The 26,130-nt window shown below is 42.2% G+C and overlaps 1 protein-coding gene across 6 annotated transcripts in view; it reads right to left on the bottom strand.

Annotated features, from left to right (window-relative positions):
- Positions 1 to 26,130, bottom strand: part of SPATS2 (spermatogenesis associated serine rich 2) — a 169,502-nt gene that overhangs the window by 74,007 nt on the left and 69,365 nt on the right. For all 6 annotated transcript variants that reach the window (XR_012420217.1, XR_012420218.1, XM_015430882.4 and 3 more), the window contains one exon: positions 4,751 to 5,018. Coding sequence is in view for 3 of the 6 variants with exons in the window: in XM_015430882.4 (XP_015286368.2) it covers positions 4,751 to 4,775 (25 nt within the window). In the remaining 3 variants the exon portion in view is untranslated. The remainder of the gene's footprint in view (positions 1 to 4,750; positions 5,019 to 26,130) is intronic.

Here is a 26,130-nt window from a genome sequence, read left to right as displayed (position 1 = left end):
CGTTCAAGTGATTTTCCTGCCTCAGCCTCCTGAGTAGCTGGGATTACAGACGCCTGCCACCATACCCAGCTAATTTTTGTATTTTTAGTAGAGATGGGGTTTCACCAGGTTGGCCAGCTGGTCTTGAACTCCTGACCTCAAGTGATCCACCTGCCTCGGCCTCCCGAAGTGCTGGGATTACAGGCATGAGAAACCGTGCCCAGCCCATTAAGAAAATTAAAAGACAAGCCATGGAATGGGAGAATATACTTGCAAAGCATGTACCTGATACAGAACTTGTATTCAGAATATACAAAGAACTCTTAGAATTCAATAATAAGACTCCAAAATTTTCAAACGGATCAAGATTGAACAGACATTTCACCAAAAAAATACATAAATGGCTAAAAATCACATGAAAAGATGGTCAACATCATTTCATTAGGGAAGTACAAATCAAAACCACAATGAGATACCATTATACATCTATTAAGATAGCTATAATAAAAAAAAAAGACTGACCATACCGAGTGTTGGTGAGGATATGGAAAATATGAAATCCTGATACATTGCTGGTGGGATTGTAAAACTGTATATCGCCACCTTGGAAAACAGTCTTGAAGTTTCTTACAAAGTTAAAGAAGTCCACTCCTAAGTATCTCCACAAGAGAAATGCAAACATATGTCCACATAAAGACTTGTAAGCAAATGTACATAACTGACAATCATTTATAACAGCACAAACTACAATCCAAAATGAATAGCAACTGGTAAATGGATAAATGTGTTATAACAATACTACTCAGTAGTAAAAAGGGGCAAACTACTGACACATTCAACAATATGGAAGAATCTTAAAAACATTACACTAAGTGAAAAGAAGCCAGACATAAAAACTATATTGCACTAATATGTGTATATGAAATTTCTAGAAAACGCAAAAATAAAGTGACAGAAGATCAATGTTTGCTTGTGGCTGGGGTAGGGAGCAGGAATTGATCACAAACAAGAGAATACTGGGGGATAAGGAAAAGAAGGTTTTGTTTTTGTTTTCTTAAGAGACATGGTCCCGCTCTGTCACCCAAGCTAGAGTGTAGTGATCACAGCTCACTGCAGCCTCAAATTCCTGGGCTCAAGTCATCTTCCCACCTCAGCCTCCCAAATAGCTGGGACTATAACAGGCATGTGCTGCTATAATTGGTTATTTTTTTTATTTTTTGTAGAAACAGAGTCTTTTTTTTTTTTTTGAGATGGAGTTTTGCTCTTGTTGCCCAGGCTGGAGGGTGATCTCGGCTCACCGCAACCTCCACCTCCTGGTTCAAGCGATTCCCCTGCCTTAGCCTCCTGAGTAGCTGGGATTACAGGCATGTGCCACTATACCCAACTAATTTTTTTTTTTTTTTTAAGCAGAGATGGGGTTTCTCCATGTTGGTCAGGCTAGACTGGAACTCCCAAACTCAGGTGATCCGTCCGCCTTGGCCTCCCAAAGTGCTGGGATTACAGGCGTGAGCCACCATGCCCGGTTAAGACAGAGTCTTACTATGTTGTCCAGGCTGATCTCGAACTTCTGGCTTCAAGTCATTCTCCTGCCTCAGCCTCCCTAAGTGCTGAGATTATAGGCTTTAGCTACCATACCCAGTCAGAAAGTGTTTTAAAACAAGATTTTGGTGATGGTGCACAACTCCATAAATTTACTAAAAATAATCAAATTATACACTTGGGCACATTTTAAGGTATTTAAATTATACCTCAATAAAACTGTTTTTAAAAGGGCTGAGATGTTGCCACACTGTCAAATCACTATCAAAGAGTTCTTAAACACACTTCATTTCTATATACTTCTCCAGTTCACAGACAGGAATAGGGTCTACAGACCACACTCTTAAGAAGCACAGCTCTGACTTCTGCTAGATATTGGCTAATAGGCTTGGAGTAATCAATAGTTTTAACTGAAACTGACTTAATTTAATTTAAGCTGTTAAAGTTTAACTCCACTAAGTATTTCATTAAATAAGGAATTTACAAGTATTACTGACAAAAGGAAAATATGAAAACATGGTCTATTGCTGAATAAAAGCATAACTCATTATAAAATAAGAGTCTACAAATGAAATACCACCAAGAACAATGACTACCATAGACCCTTTTTTTTTTTTTGAGATAGAGTCTCGCTCTGTCACCCAGGCTAGAGTGCAGTGGTGTGATCTCAGCTCACTGCAACCTCCGCCTCCTGGGTTCAGGGGATTCTCCTGCCTTAGCCTCCCGAGTAGCTGGGACTACAGGCGTGTGCCACCACGCCCAGCTAATTTTTTTATTTTTAGTAGAGATGGGGTTTCACCATCTTGGCCAGGCTGGTCTTGAACTCCTGACCTTGTGATCCACCTACCTTGGCCTCCCAAAGTGCTGGAATTACAGACGTGAGCCACCGCACCTGGCCGACCCTTCTTTTTAATGTAGTATAATCAAGTAGATAAAGTCAGTATATTTACAGATTAGACTACTAAAACCCAAAGCAATGAAACTTTAAACATATAAATGAATAAATGGAATATTGTAATATTATATATTTCATGGGACCAAATATCAGACATGCAAATGAATTACATGAATAGATTTGTTTCAGAGAAAGTCCCAACAACATGTAAGCTTTACTTTGTTTCCAATTAAGTGTAAATCTAGGCTAAGTTCAACCAAAACTGGTAAGCACTTAGTGTCTATGTTATAGTCTAAAATTTAAATTCATTTTATAGTAATATTTAAATTCATTTTATAGTAATTAGATACCAGTTACAAAAAGCAACTGATGGGGACAGGAGGCAAAGAAATTCTAGGCAGAAAAGGGTGGGTCACTGGTGAAAACCCCACCCTCAAGCCAAAATGCCTGAAACCTCGGCCCAAAGTGAGAACTTATATCCCTGTTTTCCTGTTTGAATGTTCTCCTAAACCACCCATGGCCCTGCCTTGCCCCATTCTGTGCCTATAAAGACCCCAGACTCAGCCAGCAGAGAGAACCAGCTGGACGTCAGGATGTTGGAGAGAAGCGGGTTGACTTTAGAGGGACAGCTTGATGGTGTAACTTTGGAGAAAAATTTAGCTGGAGACAGCTGGACTTCAGGGAAAGATTACCTACCCCCACCCCACCAGCCCCTTTTCAGCTCCCCTTCCTGCTAAAAGCCACTTTCATCAGCAATAAAATCTCCTGCATTTACCATCCTTCAATTCATTCGTGTGACCTCATTTTTCCTGGATGCCAGACAAGAGCTCAGGAGCCACAAGTGCTGATACAAAAGGCTGTCACACTGGCCCTTTGCCCTTGCTGGCAGAGGGCACCCACCCCACACAACGGGGCAAAGGGCCCACTGAGCTGTTAACACTTAAGCCGTCCACAGATGGCAGAGCGAAAAGAACACTATAACATGCCCTCTGGAGCCTTGGGAGTCACAGGCACCCCACAGCCTGGACGCTGCCACAGCAGCCAGCTGGTTGCAGCACTTAAGCCCTCCAGTTCCTGCCTTGTTCACCCACACTCTCCTTCCCATGAGGAGTTGAGAGAGGCAGGCTGAGCAAAGGAGAGACTCCTGCAAAGGGGTCAGGGAAATATCCTGCTTCACGATGATACTTTTTTTACAGCTCTGGCAAAACACAGACATGAAATAAAGACTCTCTCATTTTAAAAAGGTCAAAGCAATTTGCTGAAGTTAACTTTTTTTAGGAAAAATTAAATGCTCAACTTTTCCAGAACCTATTTTTACTATACTATTTCTCATTTGCAGGGCAAAAACAGATGCTCAATGTTTCAAGCATAACTGGGAAAAAAACAAACTGAATTATAACAACTAAGAAAAAACAAACTTGGGTTATAAAAAAAAAACTTTTCCGTTGGTAAATTTCATTCCACAGAACAGTTCAGCTTTAGTAATCTAAGCATTCCCTAGAGCTCAGATTCTTCCTATAGATTTACTACACAATGAAACTACAACTTTCGAAACCACAAATCTGGTTTATTTACTTTCTTATGAGGTTTTTGAATTACCAAGTCAAAATCAGCTTTAAAAGCATTTTCTTCATATTTAACATGTGAGACCTGGATCTATGAAGCTTTGTTTTGAATTAAAGAACATTAACTTTGAACTGGAAATTAAATTGAATGAGGGGAAAATGCCAGGATATCTATGATCATTCTTTTAATCAATACATACCAGTTACGTACAATAGTTCTAGTGCTATTGTTCACTTTGTCCCTTTAAATTTTTGCAGCTTTCTAGAAAAGTAGAAAAAGGTTTTGCAGAATCTTTGTTGTCCTTCCCTCCATTATAACTACCCTTCTATTTCCTGACTCTTTGCACCCTGTATTTCACTTTAGATAAGAAGCTAGAGGAACAATCCTGGAAGGAAAGCTAAAGAAGGAAACAAAAACCAGAAGCATTTACTCTTGCTCCACTGCCTTTCTCTAGAAAAATGTCAACTCAAACAACATAGAACATCCTGCAACAAGCTAGCCCTCTTACCACATCTCCGTAATATATGTTCAGTATTCAAAAATGCATCTTCAAGATAGTAAGTATATCACAATTTGATAAGTTTGTGTGAGTAGAAAAGCTATTGTTATATGAATTAATTCTCAGACTGGTAATACACAAAGCTGTAATCTAATATCCATATATACTTGTAAAACCATTCAAAACACATTAGGACAGTTTTTAAATATACAGCTATAAATGGGGATCATTACAACTATGCTTTTAACAATTTATGCCCACATGTATCTTACCCTTCTGGCTCTGTTTCCTGGACATTGCTGTTTCTTCAATCTCAAAAAATATACAAGAAAAGTATCCTTTTGCCTTGTCTGAATTTTGAGTGTAGGTATCTCTGATTTAAAAGTGGGCAATGGAAGTGTATAGTTGGAAGCAAAAAATACGAAATCCTGCTGTTGGAAATTCTGCTCACTAGCTGTCAATTTCCTTTCCTTTTCTTGTATCGACTTCTTATCAGGAAGTATCATTGCAGATATTCATGTCTTCTTTTCCAGGGAGATTCTGGAGGGAAAAACACACACATATACTATTACAGTAATGACTATCTGTACAAAATTTCTGAGATATCCACAAGGTTTCTTTTGTATTTCTCTGTACAAAACTAGTTTTAAGTAATATAGAAACAATGTAGCTGCTGAAAAGCAGAATTTTTCTTAAGAAAACTTAATCTTAGAATCAGATTATCCCCTTAGTTGAGAAAGTATGTTCTCTTAGTCTTCTTATCTTTTGTATCCATCTGAAATATCCCCATCTCTGCTTCGCAAACTAAAATGTTACCTCTTACCACTCCCCAAGATCTTTCTTTTTTTTTTTTTTGAGATGAAGTCTTGCTCTGTCGCCAGGCTGGAGTACAGTGGCGTGATCTTGTCTCACTGCAACCTCTGCCTCCCAGGTTCAAGTGATTCTCCTGCCTCAGCCTCCCGAGTAGCTGGGACTACAGGCGTGCGACACCACGCCCAGCTAATTTTTGTATTTTTAGTAGAGATGGGGTTTCACCATATTGATCAGGATGGTCTCTTATCTCTTCACCTCGTGATCCATCTGCTTTGGCCTCCCAGAGTTCTGGGATTATAGGCACGAGCCATCTGATCTTCCCATCCAAATCAAGGGTCTATTCTCTTCCTCTAGAATTTCTTTTTGTTTTGTTTTTTGTTTGAGACGGAGTTTCGCTCTTGTTGCCCAGGCTGGAGTGCAATGGTGTGATCTCGGCTCACTGCAACCTCCGCCTCCCGGGTTCAAGCGATTCTCCTGCCTCAGCGTCCTGAGTAGCTGGGATTACAGGCACCCACCACCACACCTGGCTAATTTTTTGTATTTTTTTTTTTTTTTTTTTTTAGTAGAGATGATGTTTCACCATATTAGCTAGGCTGGTCTCTTGACCAGGCTGGTCTCAAGCTCCTGACCTCGTGATCTGCCTGCCTTGGCCTCTGAAAGTGCTGGGATTACAGGTGTGACCCTAGAATTTCTTTTCTTTTTTTTTTTTTTTTTTTTGAGACGGAGTCTCGCTCTGTCACCCAGGCTGGAATGCAGTGGCCGGATCTCAGCTCACTGTAAGCTCCGCCTCCCAGGTTTACGCCATTCTCCTGCCTCAGCCTCCCGAGTAGCTGGGACTATAGGTGCCCACCAGCTCGCCCAGCTAGTTTTTTGTATTTTTTTAGTAGACACGGGGTTTCACCGTGTTAGCCAGGATGGTCTCGATCTCCTGACCTCATGATCTGCCCGTCTCGGCCTCCCAAAGTGCTGGGATTACAGGCTTGAGCCACCCCGCCCGGCCTAGAATTTCTTATATCTAACCTCTTCTCAGGTTTCCCAGCTCAAATACAGCTGTAAAAAATATATGGGGGTGGGATGTGAAATGTTGAGAAACACACTCACCGTACAAACCCAAAGAATGGACTTAGAGGCTCGAAAAACAGCAAATGTGAGACTTTTTAATAATGGTCTAGCCAGGTACAGTGGCTCATGCCTGTAAGCCCAGCACTTTGGGAGGCTGAGGCAGGCAGATCACCTGAGGTTGGGAGTGCAAGACCAGCCTGACCAACATGGAGAAACCCCGTGTCTACCAAAAATACAAAATTAGCTGGGCGTAGTGGTACATGCCTATAATCCCAGCTACTCAGGAGGCTGAGGCAGGAGAATCTCTTGAACCCAGGAGGCGGAGGTTGTGGTGAGCCAAGATCGCGCCATTGCACTCCAGCCTGGGCGACAAGAGCGAAACTCCATCTCAAAAAAATAAATAAGTAAATAATAATAATAATGGTCTTGCAAGATCAGGTGTTAGGTGGGCAAGCACACTGGGACAGTCACAACAGGTAATTTATCTCTTAGCGTACAAGTCCCTCCGCCAGTTCCTCAGTGGTTAAGTACTGTGGGGTGACAATCTTCCCAGACGTTGCCAAAGTTTATTATCCCCCTTATAAGGTTATACCCCATTCCCTTCCCCTCTTAAGTTTTGATTTCTCAATAACGAAACTTTCTTCCCTTTTATGGGCAGATCCCTCCTCAACATTCGCTTCACTTAGTGTGACCTCCTAGGCGCATGAGCTGTGTGGTTTGTTACATTTGCAGGCCAGCTGCCAGTACTTAGATTTATCATGCCTTGAAAACAAACCATTTAAAATGTTTTTTCACATGAAAGGAGGGAAGTGCAAAGGAATTTTAACATGGAAAACTGAAACATCAAAATGAGATTAGTCCATACTGCAGGAAGCTCCTTTAAATTACAAATATACAAATGTTGTTTTTCTATATTAGTAAACATTTTAAATATACATGCCCAAGATTCCTGGGTAAAAAAAAACCATAAGTTCCTGCCAGCAGAGATGAGCTAACAATTAAAATAAATAAATAAATAAATAAATAAAGAGATGGAACCTGCAACCTCCACCTCTCGGGTTCAAGTGATTCTCCTGCCTCAGCCTCCTGAGTAGGTGGGATTATAGGCATCCGCCACCACGCCCAGCTAATTTTTGTATTTTTAGTAGAGATGGGGGCTCACCATGTTGGCCAGGCTGGCCTTGAACTCCTGACCTCAAGTGATCTGCCCGCCTCAGCCTCCCAAAGTGCTAGGATTACAGGCGTGAGCCACTGCGCATGGCCAATTTTTTTTTTTTTTTTTCTCTAGAGACAGAGTCATGCTCTTGTTGCCCAGGCTAGAGTGCAATGGTGCCATCTTGGCTCACTGCAACCTTCGCCTCCTGGGTTCAAGCGAATCCTGTCTCAGCCTCCCAACGAGCTGGGACTACAGGCACCTGCCACCATACCCGACTACTTTTTGTATTTTTAGTAGAGACAGGGTTTCGCCATGTTGGCCAGGCTGGTCCTGAAGTCCTGACCTCCAGTAATCCATCTGCCTCGGCCTCCTAAAGTGTGAGACTACAGGCATGAGCCATCATGTCTAGCTGAAATTTTTTTTTTTTTTTTGAGACGGAGTCTCGCTCTTTGGCCCAGGCTAGACTGCAGTGGCGCGATCTCGGCTCACTGCAAGCTTCACCTAAGGGTTCACGCCATCCTCCTGCCTCAGCCTCCTGAGTAGCTGGGACTACAGGTGCCCGCCACTGCGCCCGGCTAATTTTTTGTATTTTTAGTAGAGATGGGGTTTCACCGTGTTAGCCAGGATGGTTTCGATCTCCTGACCTCGTGATCCACCTGCCTCGGCCTCCCAAAGTGCTGGGATTACAGGCATAAGCCACTGAGCCCGGACGAAAAATAATAATTTTTTAAAGCATAGGATGATAGAACTCTTATACCTGGACACCTGACTGGAAAAACGTTTACAAAATGAAATGCAAGAAGGAAAGGAGAGTACGCTTATAAGAAATATTTTCCAATTTGAAAAGAGGAGACTGAAGAGTCAAGAGGCAATTCTGTGAAAGTTTTAAAAATATTTCATCAAGATTAAGAACTTCTACAAACCACAGTGGGACCTCAGGAAAAGCAGTGTGAGTATTTGAAACTTACCATCTTCCAGAACACTGAGCCAAGTTGAGAGAACCAGCCAAAGCCTACGGAAATACATGGAATATACCCCTGGATATAGCACACTTAAAAAGATTTTAGAAAAAAGAACAGAACTCAGATCTGCCAAAAATAACTGAACCCTTCAGTGGCAAGCTTCTCAACAGCACATGTCCTCAGGTTAAAGAGGATGAGGCCAGGCATGGTGGCCCACGCCTGTAATCCCAGCACTTTGGGAGGCCGAAGCAGGTGGATCACCTGAGGTAGACCAGTCTGACCAACATGGTGAAACCCCACCTCTACTAAAAACACAAAATTAGCTGGGCATGGTGGTGCATGCCTGTAATCCCAGCTACTCGGGAGGCTGAAGAAGGAGAATTGCTTGGACCTGGGAGGTGGAGGTTGCAGTGAGCCAAGATCACACCACTGCATTCCAGCCTGGGCAACAAGAGCAAAACTCCATGTCAAAAAAAGAAAAGAAAAAGAAAAAGAAAAATGAAAAGAGGATGAAAGCAACAATCGACAACTAACCATAGTGGATGAGCAGGGGTGCGTGAGATAGGTCCCAAAGAAGACTAGAAACATATCAAGGATATTTCATCTATACTCTGTAGCTACAAACAAAAAGGTGTAAACAGAGCTATCCACATGTAACATGAAGAAGATAAACAAAAATGACATAGCAACTATCAAACCTACTATAAAAAAAGAGAAATACAATGAGAGAAGAAATTTCCATGCAACAGATGAAGAACCCAATCTGGAAAACAATATAAGCCCTCAAACCAAAAGTAGGTTCCTCCTTGAATACTTACTTGAATATTTCAAATGAGAATGTGAATTCAAGTTGAATTTAAAAAAAAACTATAGGTCGGGAGCAAGATGGCCAAATAGGAACAGCTCCAGCCTCCAGCTCCCAGAGTGAGCGACACAGAAGATGGGTGATTTCTGCATTTTCAACTGAGGTACCGGGTTCATCTCACTGGGAAGTGCTGGACAATTGGTGCTGGTCAGCTTGTGCAGCCCGACCAGCGAGAGCTGAAGCAGGGCGAGGCATCGCCTCACCTGGGAAGTACAAAGGGGAAGGGAATCCCTTTTCCTAGCCAAGGGAAACTGAGACACACAACACCTGGAAAATCGGGTAACTCCCACCCTAATACTGTGCTTTACCAAGAGTCTTAGCAAACGGCACACCAGGAGATTATATCCCACACCTGGCCCGGAGGGTTCCATGCCCACGGAGCCTCCCTCATTGCTAGCACAGCAGTCTGAGATCTAACTGCAAGGCGGCAGCGAGGCTGGGGGAGGGGTGCCCACCATTGCTGAGGCTTCAGTAGGTAAACAAAGCCGCGCAGAAGCTCGAACTGGGTGGAGCCCACCACAGCTCAGGGAGGCCTGCCTGTCTCTGTAGACTCTACCTCTGGGGACAGGGCATAGTTAACAAAAAGCAGCAGAAACCTCTGCAGATGTTAATGACTCTGCCTGACAGCTTTGAAGAGAGCAGTGGATCTCCCAGCATGGAGGTTGAGATCTGAGAACGGACAGACTGCCTGCTCAAGTGGGTCCCTGACCCCTGAGTAGCTTAACTGGGAGACATCCTCCACTAGGTGCAGACTGACACCTCACACCTCACATGGCGGGGTACACCCCTGAGACGAAGCTTCCAGAGCAAGAATCAGACAGCAGCACTCGCTGTTTAGCAATATTTTATCTTCTGCAGCCTCTGCTGCTGATACCCAGGCAAACAGGGTCTGGAGTGGACCTCAAGCAATCTCCAACAGACCTACAGCTGAGTGTCCTGACTGTTAGAAGGAAAACTAACAAACAGAAAGGACACCCACACCAAAATCCCATCAGTACGTCACCAGTATCAAAGACCAAAGGCAGATAAAACCACAAAGATGGGGAAAAAGCAGGGCAGAAAAGCTGGAAATTCAAAAAATCAGAGCGCACCTCCCCCTCCAAAGGAACGCAGCTCATCACCAGCAACGGATCAAATCTGGATGGAGAATGACTTTGACGAGTTGAGAGGAGAAGGCTTCAGTCGATCAAACTTCTCAGAGCTAAAGGAGGAACTACATACCCAACGCAAAGAAACTAAAAATCTTGAAAAAAGAATGGAAGAATGGATAACTAGAATAATCAATGCAGAGAAGGCCATAAACGAACTGACAGAGATAAAAACCATGACACAAGAAATATGTGACAAATGCACAAGCTTCCGACTCAATCAACTGGAAGAAAGAGTATCACTGATTGAAGATCAAATGAATGAAATGAAGCGAGAAGTCTAGAGAAAAAAAAGGAAAAAGAAATGAACAGGCCGGGCGCGGTGGCTCAAGCCTGTAATCCCAGCACTTTGGGAAGCCGAGACGGGCAGATCACGAGGTCAGGAGATCGAGACCATCCTGGCTAACACAGTGAAACCCCGTCTCTACAAAAATACAAAAAAAAAACTAGCCGGGCGAGGTGGCAGGCGCCTGTAGTCCCAGCTACTCGGGAGGCTGAGGCAGGAGAATGGCGTAAACCTGGGAGGCGGAGCTTGCAGTGAGCCGAGATCGCGCCACTGCACTCCAACCTGGGCGACAGAGCGAGACTCCGTCTCAAAAAAAAAGAGACATGAACAAAGCCTCCAAGAAATATGGGATTATGTGAAAAGACCAAATCTACATCTGATTGGTGTGCCTGAGAGTGAGGAGGAAAATGGAACCAAGTTGGAAAACACTCTTCAGGATATCATCCAGGAGAACTTCCCCAACCTAGTAAGGCAGGCCAACATTCAAATTCAGGAAATACAAAGAACGCCACAAAGATACTCCTTGAGAAGAGCAACTCCAAGACACATAATTGTCAGATTCACTAAAGTTGAAATGAAGGAAAAAATGTTAAGGGCAGCCAGAGAGAAAGGTCGGGTTACCCACAAAGGGAAGCCCATCAGACTAACAGCAGATCTCTTGGCAGAAACTCTACAAGCCAGAAGAGAGTGGGGGCCAATATTCAACATTCTTAAACAAAAGAATTTTCAACCCAGAATTTCATATCCAGCCAAACTAAGTTTCATCAATGAAGGAGAAACAAAATCCTTTACAGACAAGCAAATGCTTAGAGATTTTGTCACCACCAGGCCTGCCCTACAAGAGATCCTGAAGGAAGCACTAAACATGGAAAGGAACAACCGGTACCAGCCATTGCAAAAACATGCCAAAATGTAAAGACCATCGATGCTAGGAAGAAACTGCATCAACTAACGAGCAAAATAACCAGCTAATATCACAATGACAGGATCAAGTTCACACATAACAATATTAACCTTAAATGTAAATGGACTAAATGGTCCAATTAAAAGACACAGACTGGCAAACTGGATAAAGAGTCAAGACCCATCAGTTTGCTGTATTCAGGAGACCCATCTCACATGCAGAGACACACATAGGCTCGAAATACAGGGATGGAGGAAGATCTACCAAGCAAATGGAGAACAAAAATAAGCAGGGGTTGCAATCCTAGTCTCTGATAAAACAGACTTTAAACCATCAAAGATCAAAAGAGACAAAGAAGGCCATTACATAATGGTAAAGGAATCAATTCAACAGGAAGAGCTAACTATCCTAAATGTGTATGTGCCTAATACAGGAGCACCCAGATTCATAAAGCAAGTCCTTAGAGACTTACAAAGAGACTTAGACTCCCATACAATAATAATGGGAGACTTCAACACCCCACTGTCAACATTAGACAGATCAACGAGACAGAACGTTAACAAGGATATCCAGGAATTGAACTCAACTCTGCACCAAGCGGACCTAATAGACATCTACAGAAGTCTCCATCCCAAATCAACAGAATATACATTCTTCTCAGCACCACATTGCACTTATTCCAAAATTGACCACATAGTTGGAAGTAAAGCACTCCTCAGCAAATGTAAAAGAACAGAAGGTATGGCCGGGCGCGGTGGCTCAAGCCTGTAATCCCAGCACTTTGGGAGGCCGAGGCGGGTGGATCACGAGGTCAGGAGATCGAGACTATCCTGGCTAACATGGTGAAACCCCGTCTCTACTAAAAATACAAAAAAAAAAAAAAAAAACTAGCCGGGCGTGGTGGCGGGCGCCTGTAGTCTCAGCTACTTGGGAGGCTGAGGCAGGAGAATGGCGTGAACCCGGGAGGCGGAGCTTGCAGTGAGCCGAGATCACGCCACTGCACTCCAGCCTGGGAGACACAGCGAGACTCCGTCTCAAAAAAAAAAAAAAAAAAAAAAAAAGAACAGAAGGTATAACAAACTGTCTCTCAGACCACAGTGCAATCAAACTAGAACTCAGGACTAAGAAACTCAATCAAAACCGCTCAACTACATGGAAACTGAACAACCTGATCCTGAATGACTACTAGGTACATAACGAAATGAAGGCAGAAATAAAGATGTTCTTTGAAACCAATGAGAACAAAGATACAACTTACCAGAATCTCTGGGACACATTTAAAGCAGTGTGTAGAGGGAAATTTATAGCACTAAATGCCCACAAGAGAAAGCAGGAAAGATCTAAAATTGACACTCTAACATCACAATTAAAAGAACTAGAGAAGCAAGAGCAAACACATTCAAAAGCTAGCAGAAGGCAAAAAATAACTAAGATCAGAGCAGAACTGAAGGAGATAGAGACACAAAAAACCCTCCAAAAAATCAATGAATCCAGGAGCTGGTTTTTTGAAAAGATCAACAAAATTGATAGACCACTAGCAAGACTAATAAAGAAGAAAAGAGAGAAGAATCAAATAGACACAATAAAAAATGATGAAGGGGATATTACCACCGACCCCACAGAAATACAAACTACCATCAGAGAATACTATAAACACCTCTACGCAAATAAACTAGAAAACCTAGAAGAAATGGATAATTTCCTGGACACTTACACTCTCCCAAGAATAAACCAGGAAGAAGTGGAATCCCTGAATAGACCAATAGCAGGCTCTGAAATTGAGGCAATCATTAATAGCCTACCAACCAAAAAAAGTCCAGGACCAGACGGATTCACAGCTGAATTCTACCACAAGTACAAGGAGGAGCTGGTACCATTCCTTCTGAAACTATTCCAATCAATAGAAAAAGAGGGAATCCTCCCTAACTCATTTCATGAGGCCAACATCATCCTGATACCAAAGCCTGGCAGAGACACAACAAAAAAAGAGAATTTTAGACCAATATCCCTGATGAACATCGATGCAAAAATCCTCAGTAAAATACTGGCAAGCCGAATCCAGCAGCACATCAAAAAGCTTATCCACCATGATCAAATGGGCTTCATCCCTGGGATGCAAGGCTGGTTCAACATACGCAAATCAATAAACGTAATCCAGCATATAAGCAGAACCAAAGACAAAAACCACATGATTATCTCAATAGATGCAGAAAAGGCCTTTGATAAAATTCAACCTTTCATGCTAAAAACTCTCAATAAATTTGGTATTGATGGAATGTATCTCAAAATAATAAGCGCTATTTATGACAAACCCACAGCCAATATCATACTGAATGGGCAAAAACTGGAAGCATTCCCTTTGAAAACTGGCACAAGACAGGGATGCCCTCTCTCACCACTCCTATTCAACATAGTGTTGGAAGTTCTGGCTAGGGCAATCAGGCAAGAGAAAGAAATAAAGGGTATTCAGTTAGGAAAAGAAGTCAAATTGTCCCTGTTTGCAGATGACATGATTGTATATTTAGAAAACCCCATTGTCTCAGCCCAAAATCTCCTTAAGCTGATAAGCAACTTCAGCAAAGTCTCAGGATACAAAATTAATGTGCAAAAATCACAAGCATTCTTATACACCAGTAACAAACAGAGAGCCAAATCATGAATGAACTCCCATTCACAATTGCTTCAAAGAGAATAAAATACCTAGGAATCCAACTTACAAGGGATGTAAAGGACCTCTTCAAGGAGAACTACAAACCACTGCTCAGTGAAATAAAAGAGGACACAAACAAATTGAAGAACATACCATGTTCATGGATAGGAAGAATCAATATTGTGAAAATGGCCATACTGCCCAAGGTAATTTATAGATTCAATGCCATCCCCATCAAGCTACCAATGACTTTCTTCACAGAATTGGAAAAAACTGCTTTAAAGTTCATATGGAACTACAAAACAGCCCACATTGCCAAGACAATCCTAAGTCAAAAGAACAAAGCTGGAGGCATCACGCTACCTGACTTCAAACTATACTACAAGGCTACAGTAACCAAAACAGCATGGAACTGGTACCAAAACAGAGATATAGACCAATGGAACAGAACAGAGCCCTCAGAAACAATACCACACATCTACAGCCATCTGATCTTTGACAAACCTGAGAAAAACAAGAAATGGGGAAAGGATTCCCTATTTAATAAATGGTGCTGGGAAAATTGGCTAGCCGTGAGTAGAAAGCTGAAACTGGATCCTTTCCTTACTCCTTATATGAAAATTAATTCAAGATGGATGAGAGACTTAAATGTTAGACCTAAAACCATAAAAACCCTAGAAGAAAACCTAGGGAATACCATTCAGGACATAGGCATGGGCAAGGACTTCACGTCTAAAACATCAAAAGCAATGGCAACAAAAGCCAAAATTGACAAATGGGATCTAATTAAACTAAAGAGCTTCTGCACAGCAAAAGAAACTACCATCAGAGTGAACAGGCAACCTACAGAATGGGAGAAAATTTTTGCAATCTACTCATCTGACAAAGGGCTAATATCCACAACCTACAAAGAACTCAAACAAATTTACGAGAAAAAAACAAACAACCCCATCAAAAAGTGGGCAAAGGATATGAACAGACATTTCTCAAAAGAAGATATGCATACAGCCCACAGACATGTGAAAAAATGCTCGTCATCACTGGTCATCAGAGAAATGCAAATCAAAACCACAATGAGATACCACCTCACACCAGTTAGAATGGCAATCATTAAAAAGTCAGGAAACAACAGGTGCTGGTGAGGATGTGGAGAAATAGGAACACTTGGCCGGACTCGGTGGCTCACGCCTGTAATCCCAGCACTTTGGGAGGCCGAGGCGGGCGGATCACGAGGTCAGGAGATCGAGACCATCCTGGCTAACACGGTGAAACCCCGTCTCTACTAAAAATACAAAAAATTAGCCGGGCACGGTGGCGGGCTCCTGTAGTCCCAGCTACTCGGGAGGCTGAGGCAGGAGAATGGTGTGAACCCGGGAGGCGGAGCTTGCAGTGAGCCGAGATCCCGCCACTGCACTCCAGCCTGGGCGACAGAGCGAGGCTCCGTCTCAAAAAAAAAAAAAGAAATAGGAACACTTTTACACTGTTGGTGGGATTGTAAACTGGTTCAACCATTGTGGAAAACAATATGGCGATTCCTCAAGGATCTAGAACTAGAAATACCATATGACCCAGCCATCCCATTACTGGGTATATACCCAAAGGATTATAAATCATGCTGTTATAAAGACACATGCACATGTATGTTTATTGCAGCACTATTCACAATAGCAAAGACTTGGAATCAACCCAAATGTCCATCAGTGACAGACTGGATTAAGAAAATGTGGCACAGCTGGGCGCGGTGGCTCAAGCCTGTAATCCCAGCACTTTGGGAGGCCGAGATGGGCGGATCACGAGGTCAGGAGATCGAGACCATCCTGGCTAACCCGGTGAAACCCTGTCTCTACTTAAAAATACCAAAAAAAAAAAAAAAAAACTAGCCGGGCGAGGTGGCAGGCGCCTGTAGTCCCAGCCACTCGGGAGGCTGAGGCAGGAGAATGGCGTGAACCCGGGAGGCGGAGCTTGCAGTGAGCTGAGATCCTGAGATCCAGCCACTGCACTCCAGCCTGGGCGACAGAGCGAGACTCCGTCTCAAAAAAAAAAAAAAAAAAAAAAAAAGAAAGGGGGAAGAAAATGTGGCATATATACACCATGGAATACTATGCAGCCATAAAAAAGGATGAATTCATGTCCTTTGTAGGGACACGGATGCAGCTGGAAACCATCATTCTCAGCAAACTATCACAAGAACAGAAAACCAAACACCACATGTTCTCACTCATAGGTGGGAACTGAACAATGAGATCACCTGGACTCTGGAAGGGGAGCATCACACACCGGGGCCTATTATGGGGAGGGGGGTCGGGGGAGGGATGGCATCGGGAGTTATACCTGATGTAAATGATGAGTTGATGGGTGCTGACGAGTTGATGGGTGCAGCACACCAACATGGCACAAGTATACATATGTAACAAACCTGCACGTTGTGCACATGTGCCCTAGAACTTAAAGTATAAAAATAAAAAAAACTATAAAATAAACGATAAAAATAGAAGAAAAATAAATCTGATTGCAAAGTTAAAGAAAAACTGGAAAAAATTATGGATCCAATAAGTCAGAAATAGCAAGAAACAGAATAGACACAGATGAAAATAGAATGAATGGAATGAAACAAACCCTTCAGAAGAAAAAAACAGAGAAAAGCAATTATAATAGAACATTAGGGAACAAAAAATGATCCAATCTAAGAATAACTGGAATCAATACAAGGACTTAGATATTATAGGACTTGGCCAGGCGCAGTGGCTCACGCCTGTAATCCTAGCACTTTGGGAGGCCAGGGTTGGCGGATCACGAGGTCAGGAGATTGAGATCATCCTGGCTAACATGGTGAAACCCGTCTCTACTAAAAATACAAAAAATTATCCGGGCGTGGTGGCACGTGCCTGCAGTCCCAGTTACTCGGGAAGCTGAGGCAGGAGAATCGCTTGAACCCGGGAGGTGGAGGTTGCAGTGAGCTGAGATTACACTACTGCACTCCAGCCAGGTGACAGAGCAAGACTTCATCTCAAAAAAAAAAAAAAAAAAAAAAAAAAAAAAAATTATAGGACTCAATAAAGGGAACAGAAAAATCATTTACAGATAATAAACAGGAAATTTCCCTTTCAATAAAGACCTGAATCTGTTCATTCCCTACCACCTCCAATCCATCAGAAGAATCCCATCTGTTCCACCTTTAAAATACATCCAGAGTTGAACCACTTCTCACCACCTCCACTGCTACTACCCTTGTCGAAATCATGAGAATCTCTCATCCTGAGTCTTCTATTCTGCCATTCTCACTTCTATTTCACTATGGCTGCTATTAAAATTATAAGACAGCATATGTCCCAATTCTGCTGCTGAAAGCTCTCGGGAAGCTCCCCATTTCATTTAAAATAAAAGCCAGTCCTTACAGTGGCCTAAGCGGTCTTGTCTGTTCTGATGTCCTTCCTTTACCTTTACTCCACTGGAGCCACACTGGAGCCTCTTTATCATCCCTTTTACACTCTAGATACGCTCTCACCTTAGGGCCCTGAAGGTGTTCCCTCTGCCAGGAATGTTATTTCCCACAGTTATCTACATGGAATACTTCCTCAATCTCCTTCAGGTCTTTTATCAAATGTTATCTTCTCTGTGGTTATTCACAAGAAACCTACTGAACCTGCGGTAAGAACAGCGGCAGTCTACGGCTGCTCCCATGACATACCCCTAAGTGAGTGGGAAAGGTAGTTCTACCAAGGTAGGGAAAGCCATGAAAACCAGCAGCTTCACTGACAGAGGGGGCTGACTTGTGAAGCAAAGCACAGAAAAACCCCATGCCCACAGGCAGTAACAGTTCGCTTTCTTGGTGGCAAACAAGCAAGACCAAGGGCTCAGCTAGCCTGAGGTTGCTGTCATGGCTGGTGCAAGCAACAGAACAGGAGATTGGATAGAAATTTAAAAGGGAAATCCAGAAACAAGACTAAGGGACCTGGGCACTATGGCTCATGCCTGTAGTCCCAGCACTTTGGGAGGCCAAGGTGGGGGGACTGCTTTAGCCCAGGAGATCAAGACCAGCCGGGGCATCATAGCAAGACTGTGTCTCTACAAAAAGTAAAAAAAATTAGCTGGGCATGGGGATGTGTGCCTGTACTCCCAGCTACTCAGGAGGGTGAGGTGGGAGGATGGCTTGAGCCCAGGAGGTCGAGGCTGCAGTGAGCCATGACTGTGCCACTGCACATCAGCCTAGGCAACAGAACAAGACCCAGTCACAAACAAACAAACAAACATAGCCTGGCAACAGAGTAAGATCCCACCTCAACAAAAAATAAAATTAAAAAATTAGCCAGGGATGGTAGCACACACCTGTGGTCCCAGCTACTCAGAAGTCTAAAGTGGGAGCACTGCTTGAGCTTGGGAAGTTGAGGCTGCAGTGAGCCATGACTGTGCCACTGAACTCTAGCCTAAGCAACAGAGCGAGACCCTGTGTCAGAAAACAAAGACTACAGGGGACCTTGGTAAATGTTCCACACATTCATGATGCAGATATTGGAGAAAGTCCAAACTAACCACACACCTCTGGCTGACCATAAGCGTACACATAGCAGCAGCAAAGACTCAGAAAGGCCCAGTGGAAAGTAAAAATTATGAGCTTTGAAGGCAGTCACCAACACACAAAGATCTATAGGCAGAGGGTGCAAGCTTTACTGGCTCATGGTGTTTTAGTACAACCTTTAACCAATCGCTAACTGACCAGTAGGATAATAGATACAGATGTAATTTCAGCAAGCCAGACTTTAAAGTTTTTTTTTTAATTAAAAAAAACAAAAACAGTAAAAACTGAGCAGATCCTTTAGTTTATGAAATCTCATCAATGCTACGAAGGCAAGGGTAAAGGCTGTGTGTACTTTTGAAACTTCATGTGTGATTGATGGTGGTGCTGAGACATGAAAGGCTAGCATGAACGAGGAGAGGTAAGAGCACATGACAAAATTTGGTGGTGCGGAACAGACTTTTTCTTTTTTTTTTAAGACAGAGCCTCACTCTGTCACCCAAGCTGGAGTGCAGCGGTGTGATCTTGGCTCACTGCAAACTCTACCTCCTAGGCTCAGATGATCCTCCCACCTCAGCCTCCTGAGTTGCACCACCACGCCTGGCTAATTTTTTTTATCTTTTGTAGAGACAGGGATTCACTTCATGTTGCACAGTCTAGTCTCCAACTCCTAGGCTCAAGCAATCCTCCTGCCTCAGCCTCCCAAAGTGCTAGGATTATATGCTTGAGTCACCATGCCTGACCCATAATGGATATTTTTTAACTTGGTGTTATGTGTCTCTCAATTCTGAGGCTTTGGTGAGAGGGTATGCAGAGAGCAATAATAGCAAATGATTTATGAATGTTTTTTGTATTCAAAGAACATCTACATCTGTTGGAAAACTTTAAGTGAGTTTTGTTCTTAGATAGCCCACATTAGTTGAATGTATTAAGTGAACCAATACTTGTATTTCCCCTACATCTCTGACAACTACTATAAATGCTATATGATGTGTGCTGTCTTCTGTTGCTGACATGTAAGTGTGGTCACATGAACTGAAGTGGATGGCTTGAGAATACAGACAGGCTTGTGGTATACTCTGCAGGAGTACTTGGAAGCAGAGTTCACTTGTGAGCTCAGGTGTCACAAAGAAGGGTGGACGTTCTAATATCTGGTTAGCTACTTAGTGGCTGGGTGCAGTGGCTTACGCCTGTAATCCCCGTACTTTGGGAGGCCGAAGTGGGTGGATCACGAGGTCAGTAGATCGAGACCATCCTGGCTAACACGGTGAAAGCCCATCTCCACTAAAAATACAAAAAAAAATAGTCAGGCGTGGTGGTGGGTGCCTGTATTCCCAGCTACTCAGGAGGCTGAGGCAGAAGAATGGTGTGAACCCGGCTTGCTTGCACTGAGCCGAGATCGTGCCACTGTACTCCAGCCTGGGTGACAGAGCAAGACTCCATCTCAAAAAAAAAAGAATGCCATTTGCTGCAATTCTGTGTCCTGTGCTTGGATTTTGTCTTTTTTAGAGCCAGGGTCTTGCTCTGTTGCCCAGGCAGTGGCACAGTCATAACTCACTGCAACCTCAAACTTCTGGGCTCAAGCAATTCTTCTGTCTCAGCCTGCTAGGTGGCTGCAACTACAGGCACATACCACCATACCCAGCTAACTTCTTTTATTTTTTGCAGAGACAGGGTCTTACTATGTTGCCCAGGCTGGTCTTAAACCCTTGGCCTCAAGCAATCCTCCCGCCCTGACCTCCCAAAGTATTAGGATTACAGGCCTGAGGCACTGTGCCCAGCCCAAACTGATTTTTAAAAATAATTTTTAAAAAATATATAAAAACTGAGCAGAGACATTAGCAACCTGCAGCCACATACCACAGTGAGAAAAAGATTCCACAGATTTAGTCCAGGAAAGTTACTTAAAAAATAAAAACAATAAAGCAATGACAACCCTCAGGAGGAAAAAACCAGAAATCAAAGTTGCTACAATATAGTAGGTAAAATGTCCAGTTTCAACAAAAAGTTATGAGACATTCAAAAATGCAGGAAAATGTGACCCAAACACATGAGAAAAAACAACATGGAGTTGGAAATGCCCCTGAGGAGGCCCAAATGCGACACTTTGCAGACAGACTCCAAATTTCTTTAAAGGACTAAAAAAATATGAGAACAATGCCTCAAACAAAAAGAAAATCTTAATGAAGAGATAGAAATTATTTTTAAAGAGAACCATAGTAAAAAAGTAAAAAATAAAGAGAACCATGATATAAACAGGGCACAAATAAATTTGGAAAATAAAAAAAGACAACCAAATCAAAATTCTGAAAATGAATACTGGAGTAGAAGAAAAAAATCAGAAAACTTGAAGAAAGGACAATAGAAATTATCTAACTTGAAGAAACGAGAGAAAAAACAATGAAGAAATACAAGCCGGGTGCAGTGGCTCATGCCTGTAACTCCAGCATTTTGGGAGGCCAGGCTAGAGTATCACTTGAGGCCAGGAGTATAAGACTAGCCTAGGCAACACAGCGAGACACTGTCTCTGTAAGAAATTAAAAATTGGCCAGGTGTGGTGGTGCAAGCCTGTAGCCCCAGCTACTTGGGAGGCTAAGGTAGGAGGAGGGCTTGAGCTCAGAAGGTCAAGGTTGCAATCAGCCATGAGTCTGGGAAACAAAGCAAGATCCTATCTCTTAAACAAACAAACAAAAAGTAAAAATTTTTTAAAAAGTAAAACAGTCTCAGAAGTGTGTGGAGCAATTCAAATATACCACCATACACAAATTAGAAGCCCCAGAAGAAGTGATGTGAAAGAGGACAAAAATAGTGACCAAAAACAATTTACAACTTGATTTTTAAAAAATGTATTTACAGAGTCAGGAAGCTCCATGAACTGTAGCTGCAATACACACAAAGAGATCCACATCTAGACATATCATAGTGAAACTGATTAAAGCCAAAACCAGAAAATCTTGAAAGCAGCAAGAACAAAAATGAAAATAATACTTCATCATGTACAGGGAGGCAACAACATTAACAGCTGACTTCTCATCAGAAGCAAAAGAAGCCAGAAGGCAGGAAATGACATTCAAAGTGCTAAAAGAAAAAAACTAGCAACCAAGAATTTCATATCCAGCAAAGCTATCTTTCAAAAATGAAGGTGAAATAAAGACATTTCAAAGACTTACAGAGAATCCATTGCTTGCAAACCTGACTTACAAGAAATTCCAAAGGAAGTCTCTCAAGTTGAAAGGTAACCTGACTGTACCCAAAGAAACAGATGGTAACCTGACTGTACCCAAAGAAACAAAGAGCACTAGGAAAAGCAAATACGTAGGTAAATATAAAATATGTATTTTTGGACAGGTGCAATGGCTCACACCTATAATCCCAACAGTTTAGGAGGCCAAGGCCAGCCTGGGCAACATAGCACGAGTCTGTTTCTACTGAAAATAATTTAACTAAAGTATATATATTTTTAACTTCCTTCTCTTAAATTTTTAAAAGAATTTAAGTAATTATTACTGTTTTATGTAATACAAGATTAATAACAATACTGAATTATTGGGTTTATAGCAAATATAGATATAATAAACATGAAAACAATTGCATAAAAGGGGAAAGAAATTACAGAATTAAATTAGCATTAACTTAGTTAAATTGGCCTATAAGTTAAGATGCTTATTATAAGGACCAGAGCAAGTACTAAGAAAACAACTCAAAAATAGTAAAAACAAAAGACAAAAGCAACAAAATAACCATACACTTAAAAAAAACTATTAAACATAAAATAAGGCAATAAAAGAGGTACAAGCAAACAGAAAAAGCCAAGAGATATACAAATAAACAAATACCTGGCCGGGCACAGTGGCTCACGCCTGTAACCCCAGCACTTTGGGAGGCTGAGGCAGGTGGATCACCTGAGGTCAGGAGTTAGAGACAAGCCTAGCCAACATGGTAGAATCCCATCTCTACTAAAAATATAAAAAATATTAGCTGGGCACAGAGGCAGGTGCCTGTAATCCCAGTTACTCGGGAGGCAGAGGCAGGAGAATCACTTGAGTCCAGGAGGCGGAGGTTCCAGTGAGCCGAGATGGTGTAACTGCACTCTAGCCTGAGCAACAGAGTGAGACTCCATCTCAAAAAAAAAAAAAAAAAAAGGGCCGGGCGCGGTGGCTCAAGCCTGTAATCCCAGCACTTTGGGAGGCCGAGACGGGTGGATCACGAGGTCAGGAGATCGAGACCATCCTGGCTAACCCGGTGAAACCTCGTCTCTACTTAAAAAAATACAAAAAACTAGCCGGGCGAGGTGGCGGGCGCCTGTAGTCCCAGCTACTCGGGAGGCTGAGGCAGGAGAATGGCGTGAACCCGGGAGGCGGAGCTTGCAGTGAGCTGAGATGCGGCCATTGCACTCCAGCCTGGGCGACAGAGCAAGACTCCGTCTCAAAAAAAAAAAAAAAAAAAAAAAAAAAAAAACAGGCCAACACAGTAGGTTGCACCTGTAATTTCAGCACTTTGGGAGGCCAAGGCAGGTGGATCACCTGAGGTCAGGAGTTCGAGACCAGCCTGACCAACATGGAGAAACCCTGTCTCTACTAAAAATACAAAAATTAGCCAGGCATGGCGATGCATGCCTGTAATCCCAGTTACTCAGGAGGCTGAGGCAGGAGAATCGCTTGAACCCAGGAGGCAGAGGTTGCGGAGAGCCGAGATCACACTATTACACTCCAGCCTGGGCAACAAGAGTGAAACTCCATATCAAAAAAAGACTAAACTCAAAAGACAGAAATTGTTAGAGTGGCTGGAAAAACAAGATCCAACTGTATGCCATCTACCAAAAACACTATAGATTCAAACACAGAGAGACTGAGAGTTAAAGAATGAAAAAAGATATATCATGCAAACCAATAATAAAAGGGCTTAGTATCAGATAAAATAGTATTATTAGAGACAGAGAGAAATCATTATAAGAGAGTCATGACATCAGAAACATAGAACAATTATAAATATATATCCACCAAACAATAAGACCTAAAATACATGCAGCAAAAATTGGCAGAAAGAATAAAGAGTTCAACAATGATAAAGACTTAAGTATCCCACTCTCAGAAACTGATATGGTTTGGCTGTGTCCCCACCCAAATCTCACCTTGAATTGTAATAATCCCCATGTGTCAAGGGTGGGGCCAGGTGGAGATAACTGAATCATGGGGCAGTTTCCCCCATACTGTTCTCACCGTAGTGAATAAGTCTCAAGAGATCTGATGGTTTTATACATGGGAGTTCCCCTGCACAAGCTTTCTTGCCTCCTTTCATGTAAGATATGACTTTGCTCCTCATTCACCTTCCGTCATGAATGTGAGGCCTCCCCAGCCATGTGGAACTGTGAGTCAAACCTCTTTCCTTTATAAATTACCCAGTCTCGGATATGTCTTTATTTGCAGTGTGGGAACAAACTAATACACTGATTAAAAACCCAGACTGGGCCGGGTGCGGTGGCTCACGCCTGTAATCCCAGCACTTTGGGAGGCTGAGGCAGGCGGATCATGAGGTCAGGAGTTCGAGACCAGCCTAACCAACACGGTGAAACCCCATCTCTACTAAAAATACAGAAATTAGCCAGGTGTAGTGGCACGTGCCTGTAACCCCAGCTACTCAGGAGGCTGAGGCAGGAGAATCGCTTGAACCTGTGAGGCAGAGATTGCACTGAGCTGAGATGGTGCCACTGCACTCCAGCTTGGGCAGCAGAGCGAGACTCCGTCTCAGAAAAAAAAAAAAAAAAAAAACCACAGACAGAAAATCAGTAATACTCTTCCATCCAACAAGAAAATAATATATATTCTCTTCAAGCACAACCAGAACATCCTCAAGGACAGACTATATCCCCAAGGGCCAAAGTCAGCTCTACTGTCTGTTTTTATAAATAAAGTTTTATGCTAACACAGGCATTTCCATTGGTTTATGTATTGTATATGGAGGCTTCAGCACTACAACAGCAGAAATGAATAGCCGCAACACAGACCATATGGCACATAAAGCCAAAATATTTATTATATGGCCCTTTATAGAGAAAGCTTGTTAAATTATATGATAGAGCATAAGAAATTCTCAATTTTAAAATGATTGAAATCATACAAAGTAGGTTCAACAACAACAACAGAATTAAATAAAAATGAAGAGCAGAGAGAAGTATGGGAAATCTCTAAACATTTCAAAATAACGAACATACTTTTTTTTTCTTTTTCTTTTCTTTTTTTTTTTTTTTGAGACAGGGTCTCACTGTTGCCCAGGGTGGAGTGCAGCAGCAGCACGATCATGATTCACTGATCCTCTCACCTAAGCCTCCCAAGTAGTTGGGACTACAGGTGGGCACTACCACACCCAGAAAAGTTTTGTATTTTTTGCAAAGATGGGGTTTTGCCATGTTGCCCGGGCTGGTCACAAATAAACAACAGTTCTAAACAACCCATGAATCAAAGAAAAAAAAAATTCAAAAGGAAAATATTTTGAACTGAAAGAAAATAAAAACATAACACATCAAAATTTATGGGATATAGCTAAATTGGTACTTAAAACATCTATAGCAGAAAAGAAGAAAGGTCTTCAATCTATAGCTTCAGTTTCCAATTTCAGAAATTAGAAAAAGACAAGCCAACTAAATCCCAAGCAATCAGAAGGTAGGAAATACTACAGATTAGACCACAATCAATTGAAGAGTATACAGAAAAACACTAGAGAAAAGCAATAAAACCAAAAGTTGGTTCTTTTTATCTATAGATAGGATGACCAGAATAAAAAAGACACAATTTACCAAAATCAGGAATAAAAGAAAGGACATCATTACAGACCCTACAAAAATTCCAAGGGATTATGAAGAAATGCTATGAACAACTTTATGTCCACAAATTTGACAATTCTGATGAAATGAACAAATTCCTAGAAAAACATCCCTTACCAAGACTGACTTAAAAAAGGTAGGATATCAAGAAATTGAATTAATAATCTAAAATCCTTCCCCTACACACATAAAAAAAGCACAAGGCCAGATAGTGTCTTATCAAATATTTAAAGAAGAAATAAAAGAATTCTCCACAAACTCTTTTAGAAAATAGAAGAACAAGCTGGGTGCAGTGGCTCACACCTGTAATCCCAGCACTTTGGGAAGCCGAGGTGGGGGGATCACGAGGTCAAGAGATTGAGACCATGCTGGCCAACATGGTGAAACTCCGTCTCTACTAAAAATGCAAAAATTAGCCAGGCATGGTGGTGTACACCTGTAGTCCCAGCTACTCAGGAGGCTGAGGGAAGAGA

The sequence above is a fragment of the Macaca fascicularis genome, chromosome 11 (assembly GCF_037993035.2).
Source record: "Macaca fascicularis isolate 582-1 chromosome 11, T2T-MFA8v1.1".
NCBI classification, from domain to species: Eukaryota; Metazoa; Chordata; class Mammalia; order Primates; family Cercopithecidae; genus Macaca; species Macaca fascicularis.
Note: the sequence above shows the minus strand (reverse complement) of the source record. Positions and strands in the feature narration are given on the sequence as shown.